General features: G+C 61.3%; 1 protein-coding gene across 1 annotated transcript in view; it reads right to left on the reverse strand.

Annotated features, from left to right (window-relative positions):
• Window positions 1-12,274, reverse strand: part of NR5A2 (nuclear receptor subfamily 5 group A member 2) — a 62,690-nt gene that overhangs the window by 17,751 nt on the left and 32,665 nt on the right. Inside the window, 1 exon segment of the mRNA XM_054713022.1 lies at window positions 3,514-3,633. Within this exon segment, the coding sequence (XP_054568997.1) occupies window positions 3,514-3,633 (120 nt within the window).

A 12,274-nucleotide genomic window follows, 5' to 3' on the forward strand; every position in this document is an offset into this window, starting at 1 on the left:
CAAGCCAGGCACGTGCCCTGGACTAGCATCGAACCCGGGACCCTTCTGTCCGCAGGCCGACGCTCTAACCACTGAGCCAAACCAGCTAGGGCTCTGACCTTATTGACAAGAAGAATAATTTCTCAGTTGAGGAAAGAAAACAGAAAAAGGCCGCTTTCCTTTTCCATAAAAAAATAAAATAAAATAAAATAAATGGTGCAGGATGCCCCAATCTTGGATTTTTCACGGGGACGTGGGACGTTCCCTTATAATAATGAGACGCGGGCGGCTGAGGGGGCCCCACTGCGGCCCGGTGGGGCGGCCCGGTGGGTCCTGGCACCCGTCCTGTTTGACGGCGGCTCTGGGCACACGGCTCCCGCACGTGCGTTAATATTGCAGCAGCAGCAGCCCTGCCCGGGAGGCCGCGGGCTCCGCCCGTCGCCGGGCCGCGTGCATGAAATTTTTATATTTATCGACATTTCATTACCATAATTGACTGCACTTGCTTCTTCGGGAGGGAGGCACGGGGCTGCCTCCCGGGCAGGAGCACGGGTCCCCGGAGTGGAATTTGCAATTAAAAACGAGGCAGAATGGATTTCATTTCTCATTGTGTAAATATGATGAGTCGAGGTTTCAGCTTCCACCGGAGAACGCCCCGTGTCCGGGCACCTCCTTCGAGAGCGAGAAAAAGGACGCGTCCGTGGGACCACGACCCCCCCCCCCCCGCAAGGTGTCAATCAGTTTGTGGGGAGTCGACTGCGCGTGAAAAAGCCACGGGGAGCGGGGAGCGTGTCCCCCAGGACGGCCGTGCGGCCACGTGCTGGCCTCTGCCCCCCACGTCTGAGCATCAGGGGTCCTGCGAGCGGCTTTGGTTTCTGCCTCCGATGAACCAGCCAGGACACGGGCAACCTGGGCCGGGGGCAGACACACACCGTGGGCCTGACCAGCTCACGGCCGGGCCGCGTGGCTCCGTGGCTGAGCGTCGACCTGTGAACCAGGAGGTCAGGGTTCGATTCCCGGTCAGGGCACAGGCCTGGGTTGTGGGCTCGATCCCCAGGGTGGGGCGTGCAGGAGGCAGCCGATCCGTGATTCTCTCTCATCATGATGCTTCTATCTCTCTCCCTCTCCCTTCCTCTCTTTAAAGATCAACGTAAAGAAGAATATGTTTAAGACAGGGCTCACTCCATTCTGACCTGTGTGTCGTTCTAACAGGTGTGCAGTGAGTTCCAATACGAGAACGTCACCCCGGCTGGTTTGGTTCAGTGGATAGAGCGTCGGCCTGTGGACTGAAGGGTCCCGGGTTCGATTCCCGGTCAAGGGCACATGCCCGGGTTGCAGGTTCGATTCCCAGTGGGGGGTGTGCAGGAGGCAGCCGATCCATGGTTCTCTCTCTCCATTGATGTTTCGATCTCTCTCTCCCTCTCCCTTCCTCTTTGAAATCAATAATTAAAAAAATATACACTGAGTGGCCAGATGATGATGATCTCTGAACACATCATAATCTGGCTACTCCGTGTCTATCCTATATAATAAAAGGCTAATATGCAAATTGTCCCCTCGACCAGGAGTTTGACCAGCAGGCAGGCCAGCCAACCGCCCATGTCCCCTCCCCCTGGCCAGGCTGGCCGGACCCCACCCATGCACGGATTCATGCACCGGGCTTCTAATATATATATATATACACTACACACACACACACACACATACAGTGAGTGGCCAGGTTATTATGCGTTCAGAGATCATCATCCTCTGGCCACTCAGTGTATTTTTTTTAAGAAGTGGGGGGAAGAAAGAGCTAGAAGAATCCGGCTGGGGGTCAGGTGCGGGGCAGCGACCCGTCCCCCCTCCCTCAGGGGGTCCCCTCCTCCCGCTGGTGATGCCAAAACCCCGGGCAGCCGGGCCCGATACCATCGCCCAGAGCTACCATCTGCCCCTCGATTCCTCCTCGAGACGAGCAGTGCCTTCCCTGCTCTTTAACGGGTAATTGCGTCTGCCCGGCCAGCACTTAAGGGGAAATGAAATGTGAGGGAAGGGCCGTTTCTAAGGGGCCTGGGCGCGCTCGGAGGGGGCATGGCACAAGCCGCTTCATCTCCGAGCCTCCGAGGAAATGAAATCACATTAATTTGTGGGCCGAGCCTTGTTCTTCTGCTGCAGCTGCCGGCTGCGCAGGGACGGGAGGGAGGGAGGGAGGGAGGAGGGAGGCAGGGATGGGAAGGTGGGAGGGAGGAGGGAGGGAGGGAGGGACGGGAGGCCCAGCCAGGGACCGGGCTCTGGAAATGGGTCCATTCGCTCCCAAGACGGGGGTGGACCCGGGGCGAACACACTAAAGGAAAAATGTGAGCGCCCCGAAAGTCAGACCCACGGAGACGTGGTTTTCTCAGGAGAGGGAGGCCCGGCACGCAGGGACCGGGGAGCTGCTCGACATGGATCCAGTTTGCAAAAACTCGGAAAGGGTGCCGGCTCTCGCCTGATGGGGGGAAATGCGGTTTATGTAATGACACAGGCAGCGGGGGTGGGGGGTGGGGGGGGGGGGGCAGGGGGGGGGGGGGGAGGCGGCCTCTCACTGCAGATCTGTGCTGCTGCGGTTCCCCATCAACACTGATGCCCTGGCCGGTGTGGCTCAGTGGATGGAGCGTGGGCCCGAGGACTAAAAGGTTCCGGGTTCGATTCCGGTCAAGGGCATGCACCTGGGTTGCAAGGTCAGTCCCAGGCCCTGGTTTGGGGCACACGCAGGAGGCAGCCAGTCGATGTGTCTCTCTCACATCGATGTTTCTCTCTCTGTGTCTCTCCCCCACGCTCTTCCGCTCGCTCTAAAAATCAATGGAAAAAAATGTCCTCGGGTGAGGATTAGAAAAACAAACATATAAACACCATGATGGCCGGACGCTGAGGGCCGTGGGTGCCTGGCGCGGCCTGGCTGACGCCGAGCTGCCCGGGGTGACGCCCGAGTAGTAACAGCGCCGTCCACTCCCCAGAACACGGAGTCCCACGTCTTTATTTATTTCTATTTTTTAAAAATATATTTTTTATTGATTTCTGAGAGGCAGGGAGAGAGAGGTAGAAACATCCACGATGAGAGGGAACCATGGATCGGCTGCCTCCTGCACGCCCCCCACTGGGGATGGAGCCTGCAACCCCGGGCCTGTGCCCCAACCGGGAATCGAACCCTGACCTCCCGGTTCCTAGGTCGACGCTCCACCCCGGAGCCACGCCGGCCGGGCTGATGGCAAATTCTGCCTCAATGGCTGTCGGGACCCCTCGGAGCCCAGCAGACCGGCCCGGGCCGGGCGTGTGCGACTCTGCCCGCTCGGACGCACAGGTCCCCGGCAGCCATCCCACGGGGACACGGGGCGCCTGGGAGATTTCCTCCCTCCCCCACCGCCACCGCCGCCTCGCCCTCTCCAAGCACAAGAGGGCTCCTGGCCCCGAGACGGCCCTGCTGTTCGTTCGGAACGTGCTTCGTGCTTCGTACACAGAGGCTGGCTGTCCCCGCTCCTCCCTCCCCCCCCCCCCCTCCCCCGCCCCCGCGCTCACCTGTTGCCCGGTAACCAGGGCGATGCAGCCGTCCCTCCCGTGCACCACCTGCCGGAAGAGGTGGTCCAGGATGAGCAGCTCGCTCCAGCAGTTCTGCAGCAGCTTCATCTGGTCGTCCACCTGGGGAGACAGACGCACCCCCGTGAGTCCCCGCGTTCCGGCGCCCGCATCATCGCCACAAAAAATTATTATTTTTTCCTCTAAATGACTGATTTCGGGGAGGCAGCAAGGGCCTCGCCGTCGGTTTGGCTCAGCGGCTGGAGCCTCGGACCGCGGAGCGAAGGGTCCCCCGGGGTCGACTCGGGTCAAGGGCGTGCACCTCGGCTGCAGGACTGATCCCCTGGGCCTGGCCGGGCTCAAGGGGGAGGCAACTCCTCGGTGTGGCTCTCTCACCTCCATGTTTCTCTCTCTCCCCTTCTCCCTTCCCTCTCTTTTAAAAAAAAAATCAATGGAAAAATATCCTCGGGTGAGACCGGTTTGGCTCGGTGGATAGAGCGTCAGCCTGTGGACAGAAGGGTCCCAGGTTCGATTCCGGGCAAGGGCACATGCCCGGGTTGCGGGCTCGGTCCAACGGCAGGAATCAAAGCTGGGACCTCGTGGTTCGGGCTGGTTCGGGCTGGCTTTGCGTCCTTTCTGCACGAGAGAGCGCTCACTACCGGCCGCCAGCGCGGGGTGCGCGCTCCCGAGAGGCGATCTCCTCACCCGGACAAAGGCTCCTGCGTCCACAGAGACGCCCTCGAGCTCCGGGCTTACGACCATGAGCTGCTAGGAGGAGGCCCTCCATTGGCCCGGTCTCCCCGGCGCTCCTCGAGCTCGGAGCGTTGGCCTGTGGGGGCGCCGGGCGGCTGGGCCCGTCCTCCGTGGACCCCGTCGGAATGGCCCCAAATGGCTCGCGGCTCTTATGCATCTAGACGCCGACTCATCGAACCGAGGCGGAGCGAGCTGCCCGGCCGGCCGGTTTATAGGAAGGACGGTGTACGTGACGGACCAGCGGCGAGGGTGATGGGGACACCGCCGTGGTTTGCCGTCGCTTTAAACGTATGTTTCCGGGTGTGGGTGCTGCTGGTGATTTAGGGGGGGCACGCGGGAAGGGGGGGCCATGGTGAGGAACTGCTCCGTCTCCCCAGACCTCTCCCCACAACCAGCCAGCCCGCCGCCTGCAGCCCCGTGTTATCAGCTGCGGTAAAAGCGAGGGAAACCATTTATCCCCGCGGCCGCGCCAGCACGGAACACAGCCCGGCATCGTGTGGGGGGCGCAGCCCCGCCAGCCGGGGGACGGCAAGGGGGAGACGAATGTGTGGGTCTGTCTTGAGCCCACAGTCGCCCCCTCCCTGTCCCTTGCCACCATCCAGCCGCCGATCTGGGGTTCGCTCGTGCTGGGGGCATTGAAAGTGGCCATGGAGCCAAAGCCGGTGTGGCTCAGTGGATAGAGCGTCGGCCTGCGGACTGAAGGGTCCCGGGTTCGATTCCGGTCAAGGGCATGGACCTTGGTTGCAGGCACATCCCCAGTAGTGGGTGTGCAGGAGGCAGCTGATGGATGTTTCTCTCTCATCGATGTTTCTGACTCTCTATCCCTCTCCCTTCCTCTCTGTAAAAAATCAATAAAATATATTAAAAAAAAAAAAAGTGGCCATGGAGCCCGGCCGGCCTGGCTCAGGGGTTGAGCGTCGACCTATGACCCAGGAGGTCACGGTCCGATTCCCGGTCAGGGCACAGGCCCGGGCTGCGGGCTCCATCCCCAGTGTGGGGCGTGCAGGAGGCAGCCGGTCCGTGATTCTCTCTCATCACGGATGTTCCTCTCTCCCTCTCCCTTCCTCTCTGAAATCAATGAAAATACATATTTTTTAAACATCAGTGGCTTTGAGGTTGGTGGTGGAATATTTCCACCTCCAGTGGGAATCGCTGTGAGGATCCTTCGCATGACAAACGAGAGCACGCGTCACCCCAGAGGGCGCAGCCTCGGCACGGACGCCGTGGGGACGAAACGCGCCGCGCTAAGCGTTTCAGAAATGCGGTAAACCGCGCTGCCGCCAAACCTTCTCACTCCGCCCGACCCTCCCCGCAGGCAAACCCGGGAACGTTGCTAACATAGCCAACGTGGCCACGAAAACACCACTCGATGCTGTCGATGGCCTGACGCCGAGGGACCACTAGAAACCTGAGGTCTAAACAAACAGAAAAGGTGGTAGAAAAATGGTGACATTTCCCCCTTTAAATGAAAAAAACAAAATCAATGTTATTCTTAAAAAAAAAAAAAACCCACAGAATTTCCCCATCCCAAGCCTTCTAGACTGAAAAGCTCAGAGGCACAGGGACGGTCTGAGTTCCATTCCTTGGGTCAGAGCGGCCCTCCTCATGTCAGGAGGAAAAAACAAACATAGAAGGCGGTCCAGGTGGCCCGCACGCCTTTTCATACGGACGAGTAACTGGAACGGCTCTGAAGGCGCACAGCCCGCTGTGGGGGCTCCTGTCCGACGGCTGACGGTGAATTACGGGAGCCTCGCCTGCAGGAATCCGTCCCTCAGACCCGCACCGGGTGCCGCCGGACGCACCGGCGTGGGAATTCTCTCCCCGCCAGGCAACGCGCTCCCATCACGTGTCTGGGAGACTCTAACGTGAAATCGGCTGATCTTAACACGTTATTGAAACTCCCTCCACAGAGTGAGTGGACTTTACTGTGTGTGCGAGGCACAAAATAGACCTGTGTGGGGGATTTTTGTTTTGTTTTTCAGTTGAATTCCTATTTTCGTAGGTCATGGCTATTTTTTATTTTATTATTATTTTTAAATAATATATATATATATTGATTTCAGAGAGGAAGAGATAGAAACATCAATGGTGAGAGAGAATCATGGATTGGCTGCCTCCTGCACGCCCCCCCCGCCCCGCAGTGGGGATGGAGCCCACAACCTGGGCATGTGCCCTTGACCGGAATCAAACCCGGGGCCCTTCAGTCCGCAGGCCGACGCTCTATCCACTGAGCCACACCGGCTGGAGTGTCATTGGCTATTTTTTTACAACGACGAATGGGAAACAATCACTAACCGATACCGAGTATCCTGGTGCGAAACATCTCATAAGGACAAGAGGGAAAACATTGTCTTGTTCTCGGGGGGCGGGGGGTGGGGTGGGGGGGCTTGTCGGCACACACAAACACGGCCGTGACGTCTCGAATGGCGACACGTCCGTCCTTTACAAAGTGCGTCTCTCGCACACACGCTGGCTTCCCGCCTCGTCCCCCGTAGCCAGAGGTTTTCCAAGACCAACGATGACAAATGTCCTCCCCCCACACACCGGCTCGGGGGGCGGGAGGGGGAGCCGTCGCCTGTCACCCGCGTGCCGTTCCTCCCCCCAGGGGGACCGCGCGGGCTCTCTCCGGCATTCAGGCCGAAAGAAAGCTCCGTCCACCAGGAAACCAGAAATAAATGCCCCCCGCCTCCTGCTGGGAACCGGGGGGCCCCTCCCCCGGCCATCCCCTCCCCCCACCCCCCACCCCCGTGACCTCCAGCTCGTCAAGATTTAATTAAGGGCGTCATTAAGTCAGCGGCACGGAACGCTAATGAGTGTGCTTTCTTCAACGCGGGTAATTACACGCTCACACACGGAGCGCGGCCGAGACCTCCACGGGCCGCGAGACGGCGCGGTCCAGGCTGACAGCGCGGGGAGCGGCCCGCCGGACGGAGACCCGGCAGGAAGCACAGCCGGCCCGGGAGGAATGAGCTCAGGCCTCGCGCTTTAGGGGGGCGGCCTCACGCTGGCGGCATTTGTTATTCTGATTTTGCAACAATAAGCGGACCCGGTGGGATGGGGACCCTGTGGCCGCGGCTCCGAGACCCTGATGGCGCCCCCGGGCTTTGAAGCGTCGCTGCCTCGAGCAGCCGGCCTTCTGTCCGGCTGCAAAGGGGCCGCCGCTGGGCCTGGACAGATGTGCAGGCCGGGGTCCTCTGTGCTCAATGGGCTTCCCCGCTGCCTTTGACGGGAGCCGGCTGGGCGAGGCCGTGACACAGGCCCCCGCGCCCCGGTGGGGGGGGGCGGGGAGAGGGTCGGGACGCCTGGCGTGTGACGTGGGTACCGCCTGCAACAGGAGAGCGAGGCGTCGGGGTCCCGGGCAGCAGAAGGACGCGGACAACCACAGGGGTTCGTTCCGTGCTCGGGGACACAGCTGTGGGGGTGGGGCCCGCCCTGTGCGGGGGGGCGGGGGGGGGAGTTAGCTCTGGGCCTCCCTCCCCACCCCCGTCGGGGAGCTGGATGGGTGGGCAGCCTTTGTATCATCCATCTGTCCTCTTAACACGCGGGACAGCGGACGCGTCGCTGCCGTCCCTCAACGCGCCGAACGCTGAGCGAGCCTGAGGCTTTAAGAGAGGCGTGAGCCCGGCCGGTGTGGCTCAGTGGTGAGCGCCGACCGACCTCTGAACCAGGAGGTCACGGGTCAGTTCCCGGTCAAGGGCACGTGCCCGGGGTTGCGGGCTCGATCCCCAGTGCGGGGGGCGTGCAGGAGGCGGCCGATCCGTGATGCTCTCTCATCCTGGATGTTTCTCTCTCTCTCCCTCTTCAATGCAAATATATATTTTTTTAAAGTTTAAAACCAACAAAAATTCAGTGCCCATTTGGTGGTCACGCAGGGTCAGGTTGGACCTCGTGGGAACGCCAGCGCGTCTGCGAAGAGCCGGGGACGTGTGTCCGTGGGAAGCACCCGCTGCGGACCGAGCCCCCCAGAATGAAAATGCCCGCGGACGGAACGCTGACGTCTCCCGCGGTGGCCCGGGCGGCCGCCGGAGCCCAGGGAGCCGGGACGCGGGGGAACCGGAGAGAGAAGCCGCCTTTTCTTCCGATGGGGCGTGGAGAGAGCGTCTTCTCCCTCACGGTCTTACCGTCACGTTTAAACTACATTTTTATTGACCTCAGAGAGGATGGGAGAGGGAGAGAGAGAGAGAGAGAGAAAGAGAAACATCCATGATGAGAGAGAATCATGGACCGGCTGCCTCCTGCACGCCCCCCACTGGGTATCGAGCCCGCAACCCGGGCCTGTGCCCTGACCAGGGAATCGAACCCTGACCTCCTGGTTCCTAGGTCGACGCTCCACCACGGAGCCACGCCGGCCGCGTAAGCAGTGTTTGAAAACCAAGGCCACTGCCCCCTGAGCCCCTCCCCCACTACCCCCCTCACCCCCTCTTTGGGGTGAGGCCGTCCTTCCCTAGCTCCGTGGGAATGAAGGGGAGTGACTCTCACGCCCCTTGGCGCCGGGTCCAAGAGGAACGGCTGAAATAGCAGCGGCCGCCCTGGCCGGTGTGGCTCAGTGGGTAGCGCGTCGGCCTGCGGACCAAAGGGTCCCGGGTTCGATCCCGGTCAAGGGCACGCCCCTCGGGGGCAGGCTCCTCCCCGGCCCGGGCCCTGGACGCGTCTCGGGCAGCAGGCGACCCATCGACGTGCGTCTCTCCATCGATGCTTCTCTCTGCGTCCCCCTCTCTCTAACGATCACTGGGAAAACATCCCCGGGGGAGGATAAAAATAATAATAATAATAAAACAGCCGCCGCCCCAACCCCACCCACCCACCTCCCCACCGGCCGCCGGGCCTGTCCATGCCTCGTGGCCGGCCGGCCGGCCGGCGGGAAAAGCCCGGAGCTCAGCACAATTTTTATGTCCGGGAGCCGGGCCCGAGGCGCCGCCGCCCGCCAGAAGCCATTGTGGACGGAGGAGGGTCATCGATCAGCGGGCGGACGCGGGAGCCGGGGCGCGCCGCTCCTCAAATGAAATAATATATCTTTGAGAGCCAATGCCCGTCTCGGGGCCGCGGCCCATACATCACGCCCGCGCGGCTGGCGGGATGGCTGCGGGGCCATTAACCTTCCACCTGTTCGCCTCGTCCTTCAGGGGGGGACCCTGCCCTTGGCGCCGGCCCGTGCCCTGTTCATCTCCCGCCGCGCCGAGATGTAAAGCAGGCGGCCCCGCACATAACTCAGAGGCAATGGACCGGGGGCGCTGACAGATGCCTGCCCCCGGCGCGGTGACTTATGCCGGCCGCCTGTCACCGGCAGCCAGGTGACCTCTGTGACATGACGGAGAAAAACGCCGCCGGGGAGCAGGGGCGGGTTCGGGGGGCTCCGGGCGTCGGGCCCCCCGGATGGACAGCGCCGGGGACCAGGCCGGGCCGGGGCTTCCTCGTGGAAATGCCCTCTGACCAGCTCCGAGGGCGGCCCCGGGGCTCGGGGTCTGCGGGCCGCCCCCCCCCCGAGAGGCCGGCTCCTCGGTGCTGCCGCATCCGGGCTGGGGATGCCGGGATCGGCGACCCCGTCGCTCTAACCCGGGACGGAGGCAGGGGCAGGATGGGAACAACGCGAAAGGGAGCCCGGGATGTGCGGGTCCGAGGGCCGAGACGTCACAGTGAGGAGGGGAAAGTGGACGCTGTACGCGGCGTGTTTATCCACGTGCCGGGGGGCGGGGGGCGGGGGGCGGGAGCGGGCGGTTGGGGTTTTCGGAGACTTGACCCTATTCAGGAAGACGCATCGCCGTGGCGAGTTACGTGTTATGTGCAAAAAAAAAAAAAAAAACCCACAAAAAAGTGCCCTCACCGTGTGGCTCAGTGGATAGAGCGTCGGCCTGCGGACTGAAGGGTCCCAGGTTCGATTCCGGTCAAGGGCATGTACCTTGGTTGCGGGCACATCCCCAGTAGGAGGTGTGCAGGAGGCAGCTGGTCGGTGTCTCTCTCTCATCGATGTTTCTGACTCTCTCTCCCTCTCCCTTCCTCTCTGTAAAAAAACATCAATAAACATATTTTTTTAAAAAGCGACGGTCACGCTAAGGATCGAACTGAGGCCGTGCGCGTGGGAGTGCCAAGCCCAGGGCTTCCTTCTGGAGGAGGTCAGAGTTCAGGAGGACGGAGGCTTCCTATGCGTGGCTTCAGCACCCCCCCCCCCCCCCAAACACACAGGTGTGTGTGCTAAACAGACATGACCAGCTTGCGTGCCCTGGCACGGGAACCGGAGCGCGTGGCTGGTCTGTATGGTAAGGGCCGGCTTTTGCCCGGCAGCCTGTGCCGTCCAGGGTCCTGCGCTGGGTCCCGGGAAGCAGCAAGGAAGGCCGGGGGCCGTGGTCCCGGGCCCGTTCGCTCCCGGGTGAGGGGCGCTGAGGGTTGGGGTTCTTCCCGCATGAGACACGGCCCCCGCCGCCCGGTGGGGTTCACGGAGGGCCAGGTGCAAGCCCACCGGAGCTGACTCACCTCCTGTTCCCAAGCCGGGCGGGGGCGGGGGGTGGACACCAGGGGACCCCCTGTCTGGCCGGGGCGCCGGCCTCCCTGTCCCCCGTTGTGTACACACAGTGTCTCTTCCGAGCGCACACTGGTCTTTAGTTGGCCAACTCGTGTGTTTCCTCCTCCCAGGAAAGTCTACTTTCTTTTCTTTTTTTTAAATATATATATATTTTATTGATTCTTTACAGAGAGGAAGGGAGAGGGATAGAGAGCTAGAAACATCGATGAGAGAGAAACATCCATCAGCTGCCTCCTGCACACCTCCCACTGGGGATGTGCCCGCAACCAAGGTACATGCCCTTGACCGGAATCGAACCCGGGACCCTTCAGTCTGCAGGCCGACGCTCTATCCACTGAGCCACACCGGCCAGGGCTAAAGTCTACTTTCTAACACGTGGAGATGTTAGGAAACTTGAAAAAAATACCGTGAGCCCGGCTGGCGTGGCTCAGTGGTTGAGCGTCGACCTAGGAACCAGGAGGTCAGGGTTCGATTCCCGGTCAGGGCACAGGCCCGGGTTGTGGGCTCCATCCCCAGTGGGGGGCGTGCAGGGGGCAGCCGATCCATGAGTCTCTCTCATCATGGCTGTTTCTCTCTCTCTCGCTCCCTCTCCCTTCCTCTCTGGAATAAATCAAAATATATTAAAAATCAAACACCAAGTAACCTCTTCTTTTAAAAAAACCAAAACGCCCGCGTGTTTAGAAGAACGCGTGTCCGCGTGGTGGCCTCGGGCACCTGTGGTTATGAATCGACACGCTAACCGGTTCCCCCGGGGACCAGCATGGGTTTTTATAAAAAGGGCGCGAGGGCGAGGGCCAGGGCGCCCGGGACCCGCGTCAGCTGTTCCTCCTGAAAAGACGGTGTGGACGTGGGCGTCCCGGGACACGGCGGCGAGCGGGCGGCCCGGGCAGCTCGGCGTCCCCGGCTCCCCCAGAAGGGAGCGTGCCCTTGACCCCGGAGGAGCCCGCTCCCCTCCAAGTAGTTATCGCACGTCTGTGATGGGGAACAGATAGAAGGTGGGCAGCTGCAGCCAAAAAAACAACAAAAAAAAACCCACAAAAAAAGCCGCATCGGCAGCAGCGTTCCGGGGCATGAATCACCCGCATTCCTCTCCATCCGCAAACAATCTCGTCCGGGGAAGTGGCCACACGGGTATCGACAGTGACAACTAATGGCCTTGTCCGGGGACATCTGTTTCCGACGCCCTCCCTGATGGCGGCCGGCCGGCGCTCACGCCGCCCGCAGCCCCGCCGACCGGCCGGGAAGTCCGCGGCCCGGGGCTTATTATGGGAACGCGGGGAAACTCATCAGCCTGCTGGGAAGTCCGTCCCGGGTCTCGGGAGGTGTCGGGACCGGGGCTGGGGGGGCGCATGCAGCCACAGGGAAGGTTATTTCTGAAGAAACGGCCGCGGCAACAAAAAAAGAAAAAGAAAAAAAAGAAAAAGAAAAAAAAAAAGGTGTCCTGTCTACTCTGCCCGGGGGTGGAGGCCACGTGCCCACCCTCCACGGAAAGCG

The sequence above is a fragment of the Eptesicus fuscus genome, chromosome 24 (assembly GCF_027574615.1).
Source record: "Eptesicus fuscus isolate TK198812 chromosome 24, DD_ASM_mEF_20220401, whole genome shotgun sequence".
Lineage (NCBI taxonomy): Eukaryota > Metazoa > Chordata > Mammalia > Chiroptera > Vespertilionidae > Eptesicus > Eptesicus fuscus.